The 22,679-nt window shown below is 39.0% G+C and overlaps 1 protein-coding gene across 1 annotated transcript; it reads left to right on the forward strand.

Moving 5' to 3' along the window:
• The first annotated feature begins 12,170 nt into the window (after nucleotides 1-12,170).
• On the forward strand, nucleotides 12,171-21,527 carry LOC100568164 (urotensin-2 receptor). Its single transcript, XM_003217230.4, has 2 exons — nucleotides 12,171-12,727; nucleotides 15,967-21,527. Exon 2 carries the CDS (start codon nucleotides 16,147-16,149, stop codon nucleotides 17,269-17,271), a length of 1,125 nt encoding a protein of 374 aa, XP_003217278.1. The 5' UTR covers nucleotides 12,171-12,727; nucleotides 15,967-16,146; the 3' UTR covers nucleotides 17,272-21,527.
• Nucleotides 21,528-22,679: the final 1,152 nt, after the last annotated feature.

Below are 22,679 nucleotides of genomic sequence, written 5' to 3' on the forward strand. Positions count from 1 at the left end.
TTGACGCGCCTTCCTCTTGGCCAGTTTCTCCCTTAAGCCCTCATTCATGCCTCTTCGAACTCCACAGCACTGCTGGCCACAGCTGACCTCCAGTTGGTGCGCTCAAGGGCCAAGGCTTCCCAGGTCTCAATGTCTATGCCACAGTTTTTAAGGTTGGCTTTAAGCCCATCTTTAAATCTCTTTCCTGTCCACTAACTTTTCATTTTCCGTTCTTGAGTTGGGAGTATAGTAACTGCTTTGGGAGACTTAACTGAACACCAGTACAAGGAAAGAAGCCAGCCATTGACTATGAGAAGTGAAAGCATCCGGCAGAAGCTAGATCAGAAAGTGCTACATGCTTCCTACCCCCAACTGTGACATAGAAAGTGAAGCCAGCAAGTAGTCTGTGGTGGGCCCTAGAAAGGTAGAACAGTGATGGGGAATAGAAAAGGAAAGGGGGATAGGTGGAACTGTATGGGGAGCAAGACCATGAAAGGGATGTATTATGGAAAATTGAGTGGTCAAGGAGTGAGGAACACTGGAGGGCAGGAGCTGGGTGTGGGTAACATCAAACTATCAGACAGGATGTCACTATCTTAACCATGGCCATGTGGACAATGTTGTATTTGGGGATATTCCAGATTTCTGAATTCCAGATGAGGGATCAGCCTGAACAACTGAAAAAATAATGGATAAAGAAGCAGTTATTACTGGACAATGCTGAAGTTTTGACTTCTTTCATAAACACAAGCCTAATAGCCACTTGTTATAAATTAACTCAGAATTGTTCCCTTTACTCATTGTTTTGAAGTCCCTTTTTATGATTGCTAATTAATTAGGTACAACTTGACTTCCTGGAAAAGGTATATTGACTACTCATCCACAGGTCGTGCCCTTGACAGGAGATGCATGTTCAAGTGCGTATTGTTAATGTGGGATTTGTGTATTGATAGTGTTTAAATGAAATTTGTGTCTTGTCTGTATTGCATACTGATTGCATCATCCAGAGTGTACTATAGTCTGGAAAGAGTTAATTGCTAAGAAGCTGTGATGTCCTTGATGTGTGGCTGGAACTGGGGAGTGTCCAGACACAAGTGTGTGTGCATTGCTGATTACATCAGTTCTGTTCAGTTCTGAGTTGTGTTGAGTGCTGTCTGCTGAGAGTCAAATCCTGTGTTCGTCTGCAAGTCTGTTTGTCTTGATTATTACTGCTTACAGTAAAACTTTGTATATAGTTTTACTAACGTCTCTTGATGTCTCTTCGTTCTGCGTTCCACTGACTCCATCCAACTACTGCTGCGCTGCAATTACTCTGACACATATATCCCCAAAGGGCTAATAAACAGGTACCATTTTCCAACGCTCTGTGCATACATAACACTTAAAAACATGAAGGTTGGAGGAGGTCAGTATGTCATCTCCCATCAATCTCTATACATTCATTTGTACCCAAATGTGTGTATAGGTTTCTTTCTGAAAAAAGAACATTCTTAAGCTATACCTTTTATGATGAATCTATTCACTGATTTCAAAAGGTATTTCAAAACACATTGAAAACTATGTACTACCCATACCACCTTAAAATGGCCCAGGAGGAGGGCAACATGTGGCAAAAATGCCACCTGCCTTAAAGGGCATTTTGAAACAAAATATTTGATCCATTCAAGTACCCGAGGACAAAAATATGGCCTCATGTGGCCCATGGGCTGTCCTTTCTGAAGACATTTGCAGTATGTCTGAAAGGGAGTGATGCATATCCAATATACATTCTCCTTTTGTAAACCAAAATGTCACAGAGTTGAGTTTTTTTAAAAAATCTGCTAACTGCTCTTTTTGCTGGGCTCTACACCACCTTATGAACAGCAAGGGACCATGGTAGCATTTAACTTAAAGAGGTGGCCTGCAACCCCTGATTTAAACTATTGGAATGAATCCTATCAAATTCCAATCATCCTTTCTAGTCAGTGAGAGACACATTGGTGCTAAAAGTTAACAAAATCACCTTCTGTCTTGTACTATGGTGAACTTTGAAACAATAGAGCAAACTGTTCCTTTACAACAAATTTCGAAAAATCACTGGCATAAAAGATAACAAATGGGCTACTTTTGTTTTTGAGGATTGAAATTGCTTCTGACATTTCAGCTAGCTATGGTGTACCTTTGCTGCTATCACTCAGAGACTTGCCTATTTGACCTTCTCTTCCATCTTATTCAGTGAAACCGTAAACAACAACAAACAGGTGAAGTCTCTGGAGGGGCCACAGAGTTTTAATTATTTTTGTATTCACCTGGATAACTTAACTCAAATGAGTAGCTCTTGCTCTGTCAGTTTTGTATTCTCTGGCCTTGGAGAGTGGTTCTGTCCACCCAGGTTGCCTGAGGACTTGAGCATAGCTTAACTAAGGCTTAACTGGTAGATCTATATGAACCTTGGTATATTTCTGTATGCTTTAGTCCTCCTTTCTGACTTATCTCATGTCTCTTAGTTAACAGCTGAGCCTAGACTTCAGCTCCCAAACATTCAAACATCAAACTTACTGAGATACAGATTTGATTATAATTATATCTTCCAATGCAACTGTCAGAAATAAGACTCGGCCCCGCTTTTCTCTCCTACTCTCTCTGTTTTTTTTATTCAGCCTTTCAATACTATTCCAATATTTGACAAGTAGTTACCAAACATTTGTTACCATATTGCTTGCAAATCTTTCATACCCTACAACATTTAACAGAAGAAATCTGGGATGTGTGTCCAAGCAACATCAGAATGTGCCCCCAATAATAAAAGTTATTAAGGAGGAAGAACATACAAGCCAGGAGAGGGTGCAGCAGTTTGCTTTTGTTTGGTCAGGGCAAGATCCTGCCACCCTCTTATCTGCTGAATTAAGTGAGTGGATATTATTTTATTTACTATTAAATTATTTGATACTGTAGATGGATGTAGATCAATAGATTAAAATACACCAATATAATTATTTTTATATATTTAAAATCGGGCAGTGAGACTATTTCTAACATGGAGGGAGAGACAATAACCCCTTGCATTCCGACATTACCAGTGCCCCTGCTGTAAAAAGTTCTAGTAATTTATACAATTCTTAGGAAGCTGTGAATTAAGGATTATATATTTGAAAGGGCTGCCAAAATAAAGCATAAAAAGGAAAATAATTAGATCTGCAGTGTCTTGATTCTTTTATCAGCATGATAATACTAATACAGAACTTCTAGGTTGCTAACAGAGCTAGTTATGGGGAGCATACAACGCCTCTACTGAAGCAGCTCCACTGGCTGCTGATAAGTTTCCAGTCCTAATTCAAAGTGCAGGTTATGACCTATAAAGCCTAATCAGTTCGAGTCCTGTTTATCTTCCTCACCATACCTCTCCCTACAAACTGGCACGGGCTCTAAGATCTGCCAGCGAGGGCCTTCTCTAGCTCCCACCTCTGTCACCAGTCCTCGTCCTATTGTCCTGTGTTTTTATTTTTTTGTTTTAATTGTTTTTTATTACATTGTTTTTGTTACGTGTTTTAATATTGTACCTTGAATTCCATGTTTATTCTGGGCTTGATCCCCATGTAAGCCACCCCGAGTCCCTTCGGGGAGATGGAGGCGGATGATAAGAATAAAGAATTATAACTATTATGATTATTATGTTTATTATTATTCTGTGGATCAAAAAGGGAAGACTGCGGCAGCTTCAGTTCACATTTTAAGTATCCCAGTCTTAAAGAACTGCTCACTTACAAATAAGAGTTTTGTCTGGCAGATGTTAAAGGCATCAGCCACAATATCAAAGTAACATTTACTTGTTCATCCTCCAATGTGATTGACACCAACCTTTCAGCAATTCACATCTTCAGTCTACAATGCACAAGTAGGACGGTATCTATATGTAAGAAAACACTTAAAACAGCATTGCCCCAAAACCAGTTGCACAGTATTTCAACCTTTCTCGATTGACAATATGTGGTTTACTAGTGGAAGTTTTGAAATCAAAAAATCAATGGAAGAATGGAAAGAGAAACAGCCAAATTAATTTATATTTGCCAATTCCAATCCATTAATATGAATAATAGTTTCGTGACACACTATGTATATTAATGCATGTCCTTACAATTGCACATATAACAAAAGAAAGTTCCTCATAGCATGTTTACTGCTTTTACATGCCAACATTAACAGTCTAAAGAAAACTATTTCATTTCACAAAGATCTTTGAAGGACCACAATTTGCTTCTTTTCTTGTTCTATTTCATTATGATAACTATACAACTATTCTTGAAACCCTCTTGCTTTAATATTATATAGTCACTGCATCTGAGGAGGACGGTTGCTTTCAATTACTTGAAACTCAGAGAGCAGACCAATGACTCCATCTGGTAAGTTGCCATTGATGTAGCAAGCCTGTCCTAGTTCAGGCAACACAATGGTTTTAGGCCAATATAAATACATTGAATCCCAGCACAAATGGGCGATTGCTGGCCCAGGACATAGATTTTTAATTTGCATGCTTAAAGTACATGCAAATATGTTGGCAAGCAAAACACTACCAGGGTGCTATCATACTTTGCATTTTATCTAAGTGCCAGTAAACCTAGGAAAATATTAGCAACATTCAGAACCACTTTTAGCCACTCTGAATTCACACAATAGTACAAAAATATTAAAGAAATACCCTAATTTCAAGAGTCATTATAAGCCTTCCTCTTGGATCTGGACAATGCTAAAGGACGTTTTTATATAGCAGTCTTCATATTTATTTGCATAGCAACTTTCTGTGATGGATTTCATCTTACAACAAATAAACTTTCTTATCAGTAGACTGATAAGTAAAGCACAACTGATAAGTAAAGTACAGCTATTTTAATCTCCATGCAAAGCTGTAAAGCACAGCATGCATATAAGGCCATTTTTTAGATCCTTAGGGAACCTCCAGCACTGAACCCATTTATTTATTTATTTATTTATTTATTTATTTATTTATTTATTTATTTATTTATTTATTTATTAGCCAAAATGCCTCCCCATATCTCCTAAGTGGACCTACCATTTTTTTTTTAAAAAAAAAGTTTCTTCCTGGCCCTAAGGGAGAAAATTGCTCCTCCATGACTAGAGGCAAGTGCTCCTCCGTCAGTCTTTTTTAACAGGCCCCAACCCAGAGGAGGCTGCTTTAAGGAAAGCTGTTTACTCCCATTTTGAAGGTGCAGCATAAAGTCAAGAGGCAGATCCACATTGACCTCTTATCCCGGAACCGATTAGGCTTGGTGTATTCCAAAGTGGCCCTGGAATGGATTACGTAGCCACCTTCTTGGATTCTGTGCAGTGAAAGTCCTGACCCCACAGTGGTACGAAACCCAGTTCAGCTCTGCCAGACGGCCACGTTACCTTCTGCTCTCACACTCCTTGTCATGGCAATCTCCAGGCATAACATGGTCCCACTTGACACTTGCAGTGATGTTAACCAGGACAGTAGCATTATGGGATGGGGTAGAGAGGAAGAAGCACCCACCCTTACCCCTCATTTCCTTGATCACACCAGGATGATGAGCAACTGGTAGGATCCATGTTCTGCCCAAAGGCTATTTCCAGTTTGAAACGACTACAAGCAGCACTCTTTTTAAAGAAGTGGTTGTTTCGTTTTCATATGTGGTCTTTTTTCATTCATAGTAATTCCAGTCATGGATCTGAAAGGTGAAAGGAGAACTCCATGAGAAGAGAAAAGTACCGACAAATTTACAAAAGCCATTTATGTTGCATAGAGTCTATAAAAATGTGAACCGTATCTATTCACGGCAGACAATCCACCTGCCAAGTGTCAGCAGCACCCTTTCTCCAGTGAATGGCTCAATTCCCATCACTCCAGAAATATAAAAAGCTTCAGCAAAGGACAGGAGGCAGAGGGCTAAGAACAGCCTTTGAACAAAATTGATATAGCAGCCATAAATGAAAATGCCACTGTGTGGATAGGACAGGATGATGGTAACCCTCACAATCATTAAATAAGGTCCTCTGATAATGTTCAGTAAGCAGGAGGGCTGTGTGGTATCCGTCACAAGTCAATTTCTTCATTCTTAGGGATATATTCTCTTTAGAAGAGGCAAGTAAAGTTCAGCAAGTAGCGTTCATGCAACAGAACAGAGAGAGGAAGAGGAGAAAAAGGGAAGGAGAGCCCTCCTTCATTCCTACTTTTCTTCTACATGCTTTGGCTTGGAAAATCTAAGTATTTTGTGGTGCAGTAGCTCCTAGCTCCTTCATTAGAAGGATGGATGCATAAGTCAGTACATTTATACTACAGCAAACATATAATATCCAAAGGTGCTTATTTTACAAAAATATTTTAAAGTAGGATGGATGCATCTGTTTTGAGTTTTATGACCTCATCACATTCACCCCCTGATTCATCACAAATTGTGGTAAATCTGGTGGGGCTCAGCAGGGGTCATGGAGAACCCGTTGCCCTGCACCCTGTATCACCTGCCTTCTCCCTCTCCTCATCCCATGGGGGTGGGGGGTGGGGAGGACATTTTCAATTCTGATCCTGTCCTTTGGAGTATTAGCTCTCCATCCTAATTTGGTATCGTCTGCAAACTTGATAAGCATACTCTCTCAACTTTAATAAAGACTTGGGCCAGGACCAAATCCTGCTGCACTCCAGTAATCACTTCTTTCCTGGATGAAGTGGAGCCATTGGTGAGTGCCCTTTAGGTTCGGTCACTTAACCAATTACAAATCCACCTAATAGTAGCATTCCCTAGCCCACATTTGACTAGTTTTCTTGCAAGAAGGTCATGGGGGACTTTATCAAACACCTTACTGAAAGCAAGATATGCTACATCCACAGCATTCCCTGCATCTACCAAGCTTGTAACTCTATAAAAAAAAAGAGATAAGGTTAGTCTGGCATGACTTGTTTTTGAGAAATCCATGTTGGCTTTTAATAATCACAGTATTCCTTTCTAAGTGATTCCAGACTGCTTCCTTAATGATCTGCTCCAGAATTTTTCCTGGTATTCATGTCTGGTTGACTGGACAGTAATTGTTTGGGTCCTCTTTTTTCCCCTTCTTGAAGATAGGGACAACATTTGCCCTCCTCCAGTCTGCTGGGACTTTTCCTGTTCTCCAGAAATTCTTAAAGATTATTGCCAGTGGTCCTGAAATGACTTCTGCAAGTTCCTTCAATACTCTTGAATGTAGTTCATCTGGCCCTGGAGACTTGAATTCATTTAGAGCAGGGGTCCCCAAACTAAGGCCCGGGGGCCGGATGCGGCCCTCCGAGGTCATTTACCTGGCCCCCGCCCTCAGTTTTATAATATAATATATTGTATATACATATAATATTGATAATAATATTATAATGTAATACAATATAATACTAATAATAATACCATATAATAATATTAATTATATATTCTATATTACATATAATATTACTAATAATATTACAGTATAGTGGTATAGTTCAATAAAGTAATATATAATGCTAATATTGTGCTATGCTAATAATATAATATATTGCAGGGATCCCCAAACTAAGGCCCGGGGGCCGGATGCGGCCCTCCGAGGTCATTTACCTGGCCCCCGCCCTCAGTTTTATAATATAATATATTGTATATACATATAATGTTGATAATAATATTATAATGTAATACAACACTAATAATAATAATAATACCATATAATAATATTAATTATATATTCTATATTACATATAATATTACTAATAATATTACAGTATAGTGGTATAGTTCAATAAAGTAATACATAATGCTAATATTGTGCTATGCTAATAATATAATATATTGTATGTACATAGAATTTGTAAGCCACTCTGAGTCCCCTTTGGGGTGAGTAGGGTGTGATACAAATGTAGTAAATAAATGCAGTAAATAAATAAATAATAAATACATATTTTTAGACAGGCTCGCCCAAAGTCTAAAATGACTTGAAGGCACACAACAACAACAACAACAATCCTAATTAACTTGTCTCATTAGCCAGAAGCAGGACCACACTTCCCATTGAAATCCTGATAAATATATGTTGGTTAAAATTGTTTTTATTTTTAAATATTGTATTGTTCTTTCATTGTTGTTGTTGTTGTTGTTGTTGTTTTTGCACTACAAATAAGACATATGCAGTGTGCATCAGAATTTGTTTGTATTTTTTTTTAAAATGATAATCCGGCCCTTCAACAGTCTGAAGGATTGTGGACCGGCCCTCGGCTTAAAAAGTTTGGGGACCCCTGATTTAGAGTAACCAGGTATTCCTGGACTAATTCTTTAATTATTTTCAGTTGCATTTCCTCTATTACCTCATCTGGTCCATATTGAACCCTTTTGGGAGAAGACTGGGACAAAGAAGGTGTTGAGCAGCTCTGCATTTTTCCGTACCCCCGCTAGCATTTTACCACCTTCTCCATACAGAGGCCACACTGTTTCCTTTTTGTGCTTTCTTGCTTCTGTGAACTAGAAAGCAAATTGAATGATAGGCTGAAACAGCTGTGTGGAGGAAGATATGCTAGCTTTAGTGACATATTCACAAAAATATGTTTTTTTTAATGAATACATACTCAAGTATTTATTCTTCAAATCTCTCCAAATGCAGAAATGCTTTCCTCTTTTTTGCCTTTAAACACTCCCTGTTGCCAATCTTGAACAGGTTGGTAACCATGGGCACTTTTCCCCTTCCATTCACATTTCTATCTCACACTAGCTATCTCCTGCAATGAAAAATATAAAGGGAGATGCAGGGAGTGAGAGGAAAGTTTTTAGCCATCTTGATCTGAAAGAAAAGCCTCAAGGTATGGCTGTACTTTCATTCAAGTACTGCCTTCTAATTGGTATGGGAGGGGTTTATGGGAGTTCAGAAGAGCATGTTGAGAAGCCCAAAGACCCTGAATTTGAGTATAATCTGAATAATCTGATGCCACACTACGTATACTCGGATTATCTACAGATCAAATGTGCTGATTAAATGTATTCAGCCTGTCAAGGGCATTGTAGCTGTCAATACAGGATTCTTTAATTTTATTCACTCAAGATTCATTTCTCTGGCATGTATAGCAGGAACCCAATGCAGAGCATAAATTTTGATTCCTCGGGAATGAACATTATCAAAAGAAGAGAGCTCTCCAGACTCTCCTGAATGGCAACAGAAACAAGTGTTAATTTACTACACTGATAAAAAAAAAAGCTTATGAGCTCAAGGACAGTCCAACAGAAAGGTGCTTCTGTGAATGCTTTGCAAAAGATTTAAGTCAGGTCTGGATGGCAATTAATTCCATAACGTGGCACTCAAGTAATTCTTCAGGATGATGTTTGGCAGTATCATTCAGAAGACACCTCCAAATGACAAGCAAGATCCAAGAATGAACAGAAATAAAATAATAATCTGCTGTTGTAATGTAACATGGCAAAAATTGTTGTAGTTCTGGCAACAAGAATTATAAGAAAGTGCAGGAGATCCTAAAGAGATCACCAGATCCTGGTAAACAGATACCCTTATTCTGGTGGAAGCATTTTTGCATTCATCTCTGGTTAAAGTGTTCCTACAATTTTTTTAATGAGTTTCTATTGCTAATTGTCTCTGTTTGGATTTTCTTGTTTTTGTTTTGTTTTTAATTTTGTCTCACTGCTTTGTACAGTGATTGATATTAAGGCAATCACACAGTAAATCCTAAAATACAAACATTTGCTTTAGTCATAAATGATATTGAGAAATGTTATCTTGTTTTGATTTAAGCTCGATCATTCATATTAGACCGCAAGAAGATCCAACCAGTCCATCCTCCAGGAAATAATGCCCAGCTGCTCACTGGAGGGAAGGATATTAGAGGCAAAGCTGAAGTATTTTGGCCACATCATCAGGAGACAGGAAAGCTTGGAGAAGATCATGATGCTGGGGAAAATGGAAAGAAAAAGAAAGAGAGGCCGACCAAGGGCGAGATGGCTGGATGGTATCCTTGATGTGTCTGGCTCGACCTTGAAGGAACTGGGGGTGGCGATGGCCGACAGGGAGCTCTGGCGTGGACTGGTCCATAAGGTCACGAAGAGTCGGAAATGACTGTGCGATTGAAGAAGAAGAAGATTCATATTACACCTCAGCTATTTGATTAAAATTCTCATTTGTTTGATAAGGGTTATTCATTTATTTGACAGATTACCTTCTCAATCCAGCCTTCATTAAGCTCTGCTCAGGTTTTGCTCCAGTACAGCCCTCTGGATACTAAAATCTGTGGATAATTAAGTCCTATGATATATTGTAAATAATAGGACTTGTGCACCCATTTCTAGAATCATAGAACCTTACTATTGGAAGGTGCCACAAGGGCCATCTAGTCCAACCCCTGCCATATAGGAATAAACTACTAAAACATGCCTGAAAAATACCCATTCAACCTCTATTCAAAGAATTCCAACAATGGAGAATCTGCCATCTTCTGTGGTAGTCCAAATCATTGCTGAATAGCCCCCTTACAATTAAAAAAATCTTCCAAATGTTTAGATGAAATTTCTCTTTTTTGTCATTTGAACCTATTGAGTTGTGTTTTAGTCTCTAGAGAACAGAAAAAAATGGCTCCTTATACATGGCATCCTTTCAAATAAATATAGAGATAGATATAACGACACCTCTCAGTCTTATCTTCTCCATGCTAAACACAACCATCTTGTTTTCATATCTTTGGTCATCTTTGACACTCTTCTTGTCAATACCCTTCATGGCAGCATAGATGAGAAGCAATTTAAGCATCTGCCTGCCATAGATCTCAACATAACAATAATTCCCCCACAGCTGTTATTTGCTCAAGTATGAAACTGTTAGCATTAATGGAAGCAAGACCACATATACAAATATTGCACCAATAAGTGATTGGTGAAGAGCAACATAGGGGAATTCCAGACAGGAAACAATCAGGGCCAGCTAACACCTCCCAACAAAGGATTCCCCTTGGCAGGAAGCAGCCAGGCTTTGAAGCTGCCAGGCTATTCAATGCTAATCAACTGCTCTGACTGCAACATTTACACTTGCCTCAGGAAAACAAGAGTTCTTTCTCCCACTCTGTATATTCCACAAATATATAAACATCACTTTCCTAGTTTACAAACAGACCCTACAAACTCTGAGGATATCTCCCATAGATGTGGGTGAAACATGGCCATACAGCCCAGAAAACTCACAGCAATCCAGTGATTCTGACCATGAAAGCCTTCAACAACGCACTGATTGAGGAAGGTGTGCAATACCACCATAGATGTTTCCTCAGTAAAACAAAAAAAAAACAAAGCTTGTTTCTACTACCAACTGCAAAGACACTACATTTTCCCCTACTGACCATCCTGTTAAGGCTTCCATAGGTCTACCTGCCAGCAAGAGACATGTAGTCTTTGAGGTTGTCAGTAGAGACATCAATAAATGCAGAACACAGAAAGAATGTCCACTTTAGTAATTTTGGACTGTTTCTAGGATAATGAGAGGAACAGACAGATATTATCAGAATCCTTTCACCTGTTTGGGATGTTTGTGATCTTTTCCCAGAATTGTGACTCTGTATTGATATGTGTGAATAAGTGAGTGAAAGAAAGAAAAATAAGAAAGAAACTAAAATAGGCTTTATTTCTTTCCTAAAATTATTGTCTCAATAACTATAGAGGATATATGCTGAAATCTGGGATCTAAGAGAAATCACTATTACCCCTCCCCATTTCACCAAAGTCACTTTACGTCAAAACAGAAATGGGCGTATCACTAAACAAATTAGACAGCTATTTATTACTGTTGGGGACAATGGTGTCGAAAAGATGCCGCTTGTGATACCCTCTTCACAGCTCAGCTGTCAATAAATCCTCCACTCAAACAAATCTCCACTCCCTTTTGGAATTAATAATCTATGCCAACAGTCTAGCTGCCAATGTGCTGAGAAGAATGTAACCCTTTCTTTCACTGTAACCTGTGTCTCCACATTCATCTGTTTCGACTCTGAAGCTTCTCTGAAGAATATGGGGATTACTCTCCACCCAAGCAGTTGAGTGTGGAAAGCCTCATTGTGTTTTTAAAGGGTATACAGGTGGTTCCTGAGTTAAACATTCGACTTACAGCCAGTGAAGTAACCAAAATTGAAAGAAATCTACCCTTGGGAAGGGAAATTCATTCCTGAAAGAGTTATTATCATGGGGAAAGGGGTCTCCATTGAAGCTTAATCACCTAGCCTTGTTTCCACAACAAGCCAATTTTTTTCAAAATCCAATTATCACAGTGACAGAAAGTGAAGTGAAATCTTCTGAAGAGGGGTACCACAGGGGTGTTAACCTTTCCCTATGTTATACAAAGAAGTGTGTGTGTGTGTGTGTGCACCCTAAAAGCAACTGCAATGATGTGTTTACTGGACTACTAATTCTTGGGCTGGGGGAGAGAACATTAGCAGAGCCAGCCTTGGCTTTCCAAATACGAATGCTGCTTCTTTAAATGAGACCCTAACTGGCTTGCTGCAATTGCAGCTCTACAGAGCTGAACGTCACCAGGCAGCATGAATGAATGCAAGAACTGGGAGGGCACAAATTTCAAACATACTTGGCTAGGTAGCCCCTCTTTCGCACACAACCATTCCAGATGCTGTCTGAGTGCTGAGTCTTCATGCTGTTTCTTTTTAGTCTTGTCTAGGGAGATTTTTGGTATTTCTGCCAAGCTTCTTGTATTGTATCATTTTTATCTGTAAGAAGGAACTTCATCAACTGGATTTCACTGAATTCAGGTTTGGATATGAAATTTCTACATGATTATTATAATTCCCTGGAGTGTGTGGTTGATTGTTTCAAGTGAAGGCAGAAATGAAGGGCAAGAAAGATAAGATTTTTTTCATATGGTGTTGTGAAATGTTTAATTGATACATGTAAAACTAAATTGTATTTATGTGTATAAGTGTGTCTAGGTTTTCCTGTGCCTCGTTTTGGGCAAACTAGCCAAATTACTTTACAAATAGTACATGGTTTATCTTTGTCTAAAAGAAGTTCAGTGTTTTCATTTTAGGCAGTTAAATTGTTTGGATTTTTTCATGTCTTCACAAACAGTGAAAATACTATGCTCATATACACTGAGTGTTTGGGTTAGGAGGCTGTAGTTCTGTCTCTGTAGTTAGAATAGAATATTTGGGTATGTATTTTGGGCTGAGCCCCATTGATCTAAATGTAATTTAATGGTCAAGAATACAGTACGTGCATAATACTGGGCTCCAAGGATTATTAGAATTCTCTATCAGAACCAGTAAGTGTAATGAATCGACCAAGCATTTTTTTTCTGTCGTTGATTGATGTTGTTGTTGTTGTTGTTGTTTACTTTATTTAATCCCTGCCTTTTCCCCAAAACAGACTCAAGACAGCTTTCTAAACTCAAATTACTCCAAAATAGTAAAAATGCATGAAGAATCTCTTTTAAAACACAATTAAACTATTAACAATAACAAAACAATTGAAAGTATGCACTTAGAATAGATTGAAAGCCATTAAAAGCACTAGGATTAAGGCAGCACAGTACTTTCTGAAAAGCCTGTTCTTTAAGAATCTTTAGTTCAAAAAGTCTGCCAGAATAACTGCCCTGAAGTACATCAGGATCCTATTCGTTGATGACATGAAACTGAAGATGGTTTCAAAAGTAGAAAACCTTTGAGAATCCCACAGAGCTACTGAAATTTTTTTTAAAAAACTTGCACGCTCTATATCAACTGAGGTAGCTGTCAGTATAAAATAAATCAATAGCCGTATACTTCAGCTGGATCTAGATTAAAGAACCCTTTTTGTATTCTCAGAGAGTTATGTTACAGACTAGTTCAATGATGAACCAGTTCTGCTGACTCTGGTAATTTTCTGCTATTTCTAGCACAGAGACTTCCCCTCTCAGCAAAAAAAAAAATTGAGGGAAATTTTAATTTGTTCCTTAATAATATTGGAAAGGCCTAGATACATAATCACCAAAACATTGCTAAAGGAAATAGTTATAGGGACTGAACTTTATGCATTTTTAAAAAATGAATACACCCCCAATTCTCTGAGTGAATTAAGTGAAAATTAAGTGGTACTTTGTTTCATTCACATTAATTTACAAGTCAATAGTTTTCTCAAACTATTGACTTGTAAATTAATGTGAACTTATTTTTGTAGACTCTTACTTTATTGTATTTCTGAATAGGGAGGAAGAAGAACGAAGAGAAGTATTTCATTCAGATAGTTTGTTGTTGAGATATGTCTTCAAGGTAAATCCAATTGATAGATCACACCATAGGGTTTTATTGGCAAGATTTAGTCAGAGGAGGTTTTCCCATAAGAAAATGCAACTTGCCCAAAGTGGATTTCCAAGGCTAGTTCCCTTGAGGCCTTGTCCAACCGATGATGATGATGATGATAACTTTATTTATATCCCACCCCATCTCCCCGAGGGGACTCGGGGCGGCTTACATGGGGCCAACCCCAACACATACAATAAAATGCAGCAATATAAAATACACAGTATAAAATACCACAATATAAAATACATAACAATCACAGTGAAAACAACTTCAACAGAGTAAAAAGCATAGTGATTAAAAGAGGCGATATCAATTCATGATCTTGGAGGAGATGAAAAAATTGTAATTATGTAACAGATTAGAAAAACGAATTACAACTGTTCGTGATAAGGTGCAGAAGACTATGCTATAGGAACAGGTGGGGACTCAATCAACTGTTCACCTCAGTCAAAGTAAGCTTGGAAAAACCAAGTTTTTAAAGCTTTTCTAAAGGACATCAATGTAGGGGCCAATCTAATGTCTCTCGGGAGAGAGTTCCAGAGCTGGGGAGTTACAGCCGAAAAGGCCCTCTCCCCCATCCCTACCAATCGGGTTTGAGACAAGGGTGGAAACGAGAGGAGGGCTTCCCCGGTGGATTTCAGGGTTGTAGTAGGAGATGCGATCACAAAGATAGACCGGACCCAAGCCATATAAGGCCCCCTAACTATCTTTCCCACAACCAAGAATCACAAAGTTGGAAGGAGAACACCTTGACCATCTCCTCCCCACCCTATGACAATATGTTGTGAAATGATGTTCTTTAAAGAAAAATAAAAATAAAATTAATGTTATAAAGAAAGTATGGTTTGAATTCAATTGCTAGTCCTATCTAGAATAAACTTACTGAATCAATAAAGACTTGGTAAATTACTATCTAAATTCCATCAATTCAATATAGATGGGAATAATACATTCCTTTAAGCCTATGAGAAAATTGATTAAGCCTATGAGAAAATCGATTCCTTTATGTGGAACAAAGACATCCATGCAGTCGTAAAATGTTATTGTTCTTTTATGTCTAAGTACAAATTTGCAGGAAAGCTAGTTTTGCACTGGTGACACAGAAAAAAATCAATGGAAATGGATGTGATCACATTGGCTTCCCAAATGCTGCCAAGGTTTAAGAAATTACTATAAGAAGAACATTTGTGTAATCAACGTAGAATACATGTCTCACTCCATTTGGTAGCAACAAGAAATATGGTTATTGTGGCTATTATCAAATTCAAAACTATCTTAAATATTCTACAAAATTTCTTATCCTTACAGTACTACATGTGGATTCAGAAGTGCTTAATACTTTGTTATTGAATCTTATCTTCTTTTAAAGTATTGGTTTTCAGTAAATTGTGTCCATTAGGTGTAAGGAATCTCAGTATACTTGATCATGATAATCTCTGCTATTTTCTTGTATGGCAGAGTAGAAAGACATCTAATAAGCAAACATTGTGGCGCAGGTGTGCAATAAATGCCCTTAATGTGAAGAGTTGGACTAGTTGATACAGAATTAAAATCTGATGGGATTAAATGATCATCTAATCAAACGCTTTGCCCTCTACCAATAAAGCTTGTGATGTACTTGGTTACACGTCTGTTGTTTAAGACCTCAGAGCCTTTGCAGTGCCACCATTTTGTGATTCTGTCTAATATTGTTTGTTATCATTTTCTTCTAGACTAAAGTGTGGGTGTGAAGGACTTCAGAAGATTGCTGGTACTGCCACTTCAGCATAGGTGTAACACCACAGGGATAAAATCCTGTACTTTCCTCTCCTTTTTGCAGTGTCTGTCTTCTCTAGCTGGAGCAATCATTCTCTCAACTCTCTGAGGCATGTGGTGCTAGATCCTTTGCGAAGATGGAAAGCACCATCCCCTCAACTGTGAGTGTTGCCACAGTAACAGGACCTGGCAGTAGCCCACTCAGAATCGGCCCCAATGTTTCTGATAACAACACTTGGGATGGGGCCTCTTCCACAGAGGACATTATAGCCACCTGTACGATTGGCACCATCCTCTCCCTCATGTGTATTATTGGAGTGACTGGCAATGTCTACACACTGGTGGTAATGTGCCACTATCTGAGGTATTCAGCCTCCATGTACATCTACATAATCAATCTTGCCTTAGCAGACCTGCTCTATCTTCTCACCATCCCTTTCATTGTCGGGACCTATTTCATCCAGGAATGGTACTTTGGGGATGCTGGGTGCCGGATCCTTTTCAGTTTGGATTTCCTTACCATGCATGCCAGCATTTTCACCCTGATGGTGATGAGCACAGAGAGGTACTTGGCTGTGCTGAAGCCTTTGGATACTGTGAAAAGGTCTAAGAGTTACCGCAAGGCTATTGCCATTGTTATCTGGATGGTGTCCTTACTCCTCACCCTCCCAATGCTTATCATGATTCAGTTAGTCCAAGGAGGAAAGAACATTTGTCTTCCTACCTGGAGCAAGATGTCCTACAAAATCTATATCACCATCCTCTTCTGCACCAGCATTGTGGGCCCAGGAGTTGTCATCGGCTACCTTTATATACGACTGGCAAGAACTTACTGGGTGTCCCAAACCACATCCCTGAAAGAGACAAAGCGGCTCCCCAACCAGAAAGTGCTCTATCTCATCTTCACCATTGTGCTGGTCTTCTGGGCTTGCTTCTTACCCTTCTGGATATGGCAACTCCTTTTCCAGTACTGTGAACCTTTCCCTGTCTCCCAGAAGGCTACAAGGAACATCAACTACCTGACCACATGCCTGACTTACAGCAACAGCTGCATCAATCCTTTCCTCTACACCTTGCTAACCAAAAACTACAAGGAGTATCTGAGGAACAGGCAAAGGTCCTTTAACAGTGGCAACAGCAGCTACTTCCAGAGGAGAAACAGATTTCAAAGAATCTCAGGGAGATCTTTCTCCACAAGCAGCCAGCACTACACTGAGACCTTTGTACTGCCGCCCATTCCTGGGGGAGGCAACAGTCCCTGAAGGGACACGTGCACCTCTTGATCCCTAGACATCAAGGTAGCCTTGAGTGGGAGATGCCAGGAAAGGACATAGAAGTGAAGCATGCAGGGGGAACAGAGCATCAGGGGGACAAGAGAAAAGAGAAACACATTGGAGTGATGTCTGACAGAAGTTCCCTTCCATCACTTTTTTTTGGTCTTGTGAGGAATTCTTAGAAAGTTTCCTTTATTACAGAACATCAAACCATATATCCCAAGCAAGCCATGATGTAGCACTTAAGTTATTGAACCAATTCTAGTAAGCGGGGTATTGATGTTTTTGCTGTTGTAGGTATTCTTATTGTTTTGAAAGACATCACCCAAACACAATTGTTTTGGAAGTTAAGAGAATTTATGTGATTATTTGTGTACATTTCAGAATGGGCAACTTGGAAATCCCTAAACAGACTCAGAAGCGGAGTGGGTAGATCAAAAGATAACTTGGCAAGGTGGCACTACCTCCACCTTGTGTGACTGTGGAGCAGAACAAACAACTCCACAAATGTATGCCTGCCCACAATGTCCTGCCTCATGTACAGAGGAGGAGTTGTTTAAAGCTACAGACAATGCAGTCGCTGTTGCTCGCTTTTAGTCTAAAACTATTTAGCTGCTTGTGATTCCTTTATTTCATCATTTTAAAACTTATTTATTATGCAATGCTTTTGACACGAAATAAATAATGGGAGGAGGGTATTTTGAAATTATGCTTAAGAAGTCTGGGACACAAGTACAAAAAAATCTAGGATGAAGCCAATAAACATTTGTGAAAAGTAATGATTTTAACAATGATTCGAGTAGAGGAAAAATAAATGTTTTATAGAACTGCGATGTGTTTGATACAGGTACTAAAGTGTACCGCTGTGAGTACCGCTGTGCAAATACATACACACAGTTCCTGCTGGTACACATTATTGAACAGAGTGGTCTGTTTGAAATGACTGGAACCTGCTGGGTCACTACACCTGTGTAACTTTGTTGGCAGCAGGAAATAAAAAGCTCTAGGCACAATATCCATGAAGGAAATCAGAGCTATCAGATTTTGTCTGCTTTTCTGGTCACTACTGTGTGACCCTGGGAAAAGTGTAACCAATGGCACAGAGAACCAGCAGGATTTCAGTCAATGAGTTCAAGTGTCAGATACCAACCCATACTGTTGTAACTGTGGAGCAGGTAGGAGTTTAAAAGCTTGTATTTGTATTATCATTTTTATTTACAACATAAGCAAACACAAACCACAGCACATAGCTGCAGCTTGTAGGTGGATTTATATATACAGTAGAGTCTCGCTTATCCAACCTTCACTTATCCAACATTCTGTGTTATCCAATGCAATTCACCTTTTATTAGTCAATGTTAGTTTGTAGTCAATGTTTTCAATACATCGCAATGTTTTGGTGCTAAATTCGTAAATACAGTAATTACTACACAACACCTTGTACTGAACTGCTTTTTCTGTCAATTTGCTGTAAAACATGAGGTTTTGGTGCTTAATTTGTAAAATCGTAACATAATTTGACATTTAGTAGGCTTTTCCTTAATCCCTTCTTATTATCCAACATTTTTGCTTATCCAATGTTCTGCTGGCCCGTTTATGTGGGATAAACAAGACTCTACTCTGTGTGTGTGTGTGTGTGTGTGTGTGTGTGTGTGTGTGTGTGTGTAAATGCACACATAGCATCCTCTGTTCAGAGTTTTCTAATATGAAAATTTTTGTAATTATTCATTGTTGTGTTGCTGCCAAGTTGCTCATTGAAAAACAATCGCCACATGCATCAGATAATAAAAGCTAACTAATGTTAGCTGGAGAAAGAGGAAACAGAGGATAATCTGGGTTTCTTTCCCCCACACATTTGGTCAAAGAATAGAAAGGCTTGGGAGAAAAGCTTGGAAGCCATTCTCAGCCATAAGATGTACTAGACCTGTCAGCATATACAACCAGTACAGAACTTGTCATAGCATTGTCTTCGTGGAACTGAATATTGAAGGAAAAATAACACCAGAACAACACACTGGAGAGTGTGTTATGTGCCATGTCAGCGAGCCAGAGTTGTCAAAATGAATCACAAGTTTAGACTGGCACATAAAGTTACAGCAAGTCATTTTTAGAGAGAAACATTCTCCCACTATATCTCAGCTGGTGGAGGAAAAGCCTTCAGCAACAAGTATCCCTGTTAATAGGATTCAGTCACCACAGATAACCTGATATGCTCAGGGACAGAAAGTTGCATTTATATCAGTGGGGAAAACTCACTGAAAGAAAGTGATGTCTCCATGAGTGCAGAAGTTTCAATGTGACAATGAAGTTATCAACATTCAGAGAGTACACTGGGGGGAGGAGCAGAAAAGAAAGTGACTGTGTAGGAATCCCAATGAATACACTGCAAAAGCCAACCCAAAGATAACAATAGAAGAAAGGGGAAAGGGAATGAGAATGAAAGACATATTTCAGCATCTATTTGAGAGAACAAGGGTCAGCAGGGGATGGAAGTCTCAACCTTAATCTTTTCTAGGTTTTAAATACAATAGAAGAATACACAAGTCTATTGCAAACAACTATCCAGGTTTGGCTCAATGATGGATTGATCAATACTTCCACATTGCACTAACAAACAGAAGTTTATTAATCTAAAGGCAGGCAGGCAGGTTAGTTGGCAGATCCTCAGATAAACAAGTGGTATTTTTCAAGGATCGCTCCATCTCATGATAACTTACAGCATCAAGTGAGAAGACAAATGATGTTGAATGGGTTTAATGTAGATAGAAATCCCCGATTCCATTGTTGTTTCTATTATTCCAGCTTCTGTTGCTTTATAACACCACTGGGCAATTTTTGAGTCTAAATTAAATCAGATGCTATCATTTGATTCACCTTACCTCAAATCACTTTCTAGAAATGGGCAAAATGAACTGCTGATGTGAACTAGCCAGTACAGATTTATTTACAGTATTTATATTCCGCCCTTCTCACCCCGAAGGGGACTCAGGGCGGATCACATTACACATATAAGGCAAACATTCAATGCCTTTAACATAGAACAAAGACAAGACAAACATAGGCTCCGAGCTGGCCTCGAACTCATGACCTCTTGGTCAGAGTAATTTGTTGCAGCTGGCTGGCTGCTCATCAGCCTGCGCCACAGCCTGGGCGCAGGCTGGTGGTTGCTAAAGCTGCAACTTTCTGATAAAAGAGCTATCCAGAGATGAATAGATTCCTTAATGATACCTATAAACAATTGATTCTTCTTGGTGACATCAATTTATTTTCAAACAGTTAATCTCAGGCGTGTACCCTCACTTTCACATGTGCTAACCTGGAATACAAAACATAGGAATTACAGCACATGCCGTTTATTTAGAATACTTTGAGACAGGAAAATATGTATATTCTATAACATGCTTCATGTGATACGAATGTGCATTTTTCTGATCCTACTCTCTAGTTGACCACACAGAAGTTGAATCCAAATTGAAGAGTTGAGTTTCTGGAAGCTGTCCAACAAGTTATATCAGTACATTGTACATTTTGCTTTCCCAGGGAGTCTTTCCATTCATCATTCATAATGAAATTACATCTAAACAACTGCACAAAATACACTGCTAAAGGTAAATGGGGTGGGGGGATATTGTTTGCTGTTGTTTTGCTATGTGCCTTCCAGTCAACTCTGACTTATGGTGACTTTATCATAGGATTTTCTTTACAAGTACTCCGAGTGGGTTTGTCATTGCCTTCTCAAGCCAAGAATGCACGACTTTTTCCAAAGTCACCCAAATTGGTTTCTATGGCTGAGCAGCAATTTGAACCCTAATCTCCCAGAATCTTAGCCCAATAGTAACATCACTATACCATGATGTCTTTAAAAATGTCATTTTCATGTCAGGTTCCGTTATGCTGCCCTGGGCCAGGTTGGCCAGTGTTCATAGGCCAGACAAATGTTTTCATGAAAAGTACTGATTAGATACTTTTGCATAAGTTTTTTAAAGTGTGTGTTTTAGGAAATTTCTGTAGTAGGGTCAAGGCTGTCCCCCACCCTTAGCCGTGTTGTATGTGTGAAAAGAGAACCAGAAATTTGCAAAAGAAAGAATTATATATGTGGTTCAGTAAGCATCTTGGAGTGCTGGCTATATCCCTGGAGAACTAGTGTTTGGACAATGTGATTTTTTGTTGCAATGTTTATGATGTTCCTCCACCTCTGCTCAACCTGTATTACTATGAATAAATGTAAAAACTACAAAATGCCAGTGAGCCTCTAGTGATCTATTTCCAAGAAAATAAAATCCCTGGAAAGTCTATATTCTCACTCAGAAAAGTGGGCTGAATATTATGTTCATTTTTAGGCTATATCTACTATACTACAGACACCAATAAAATTTCTTAATGGGCAGCTAAGTTAAATATATTTTAAGGCATTGTCATTTTTGATATGCTTTGGAATCAGGTAAAGCATAACACTTTCAGGTCCAGTTTTGATGCAGCACCCATCACATTCTTATTATTGTTTATGATGACCCTATCTTTGGGGGGGGGGGGTGCAAGTCTTATTCAGAGAAGGTTAGGCACTGCTTTTTTCTTATGCAGAGAGACTTTGACTTGTCTGAGATTCTCCACTGGATTTCCATAAATCCCTCTGATCTTCCATTTTCCCAATCCAGAGATTCCCAAACACTGGTCTTCCAGGTGTTATGAACTTCTCTCAGAAATTCTGATCAGTGGTCAAAGCGGTTAAGGCTGCTGAGGGATGAAGTCCAAAATGCTTGGAGGACCAGAGTTTGGGAATCATTGCCCCAATCCCAACATTCAAAATGCTACACCATGTTGATTCTTGGACCTATACATATATATTAGTACAGTGTAGTGGAGAGAAGTTATAGCCTCACTCCATCACAGCAATTTTGTGTGGGATCATAGAATCATAGAGATGGAAGAGACCCCAAGGCTAAGTCCCTGCCATGCAGAAAAACACAGTCAAAGCATTCCAGGAAGATAGCCATTAAGCTGAAAAACCTTCAGAGAAGGAGACTCCCTCACTCTCCAATCACCATCAGGAAGTTCTTTCTAATGTTTAGATAGAATCTCTTTTCCAGCAATTGGAATCCAAGAATGTAGGGAGATTGTCTCAAATGGAACACAGCTATTACAATATTGCCCCCACCCTGAGCTCCCTAAGCTCAAAACACCAGAGAAAAACAAAAAAAGCCTGAAAATTGAGGTAAAGATTTTCCCCTGACATTAATCTAGTTGTGTCTGACTCTGAGGGTGGGTGCTAATCTCCATTTCTAAGCCAAAGAGCAGGTGTTGTCCATAGACACCTCCAAGGTCATGTGGCCAGCATGACTGCATGGAGCACTGTTACCTTCCTGCAGAAGCAATACCTATTGATCTGCACACATTTG

The sequence above is a fragment of the Anolis carolinensis genome, chromosome 2 (assembly GCF_035594765.1).
Source record: "Anolis carolinensis isolate JA03-04 chromosome 2, rAnoCar3.1.pri, whole genome shotgun sequence".
Lineage (NCBI taxonomy): Eukaryota > Metazoa > Chordata > Lepidosauria > Squamata > Dactyloidae > Anolis > Anolis carolinensis.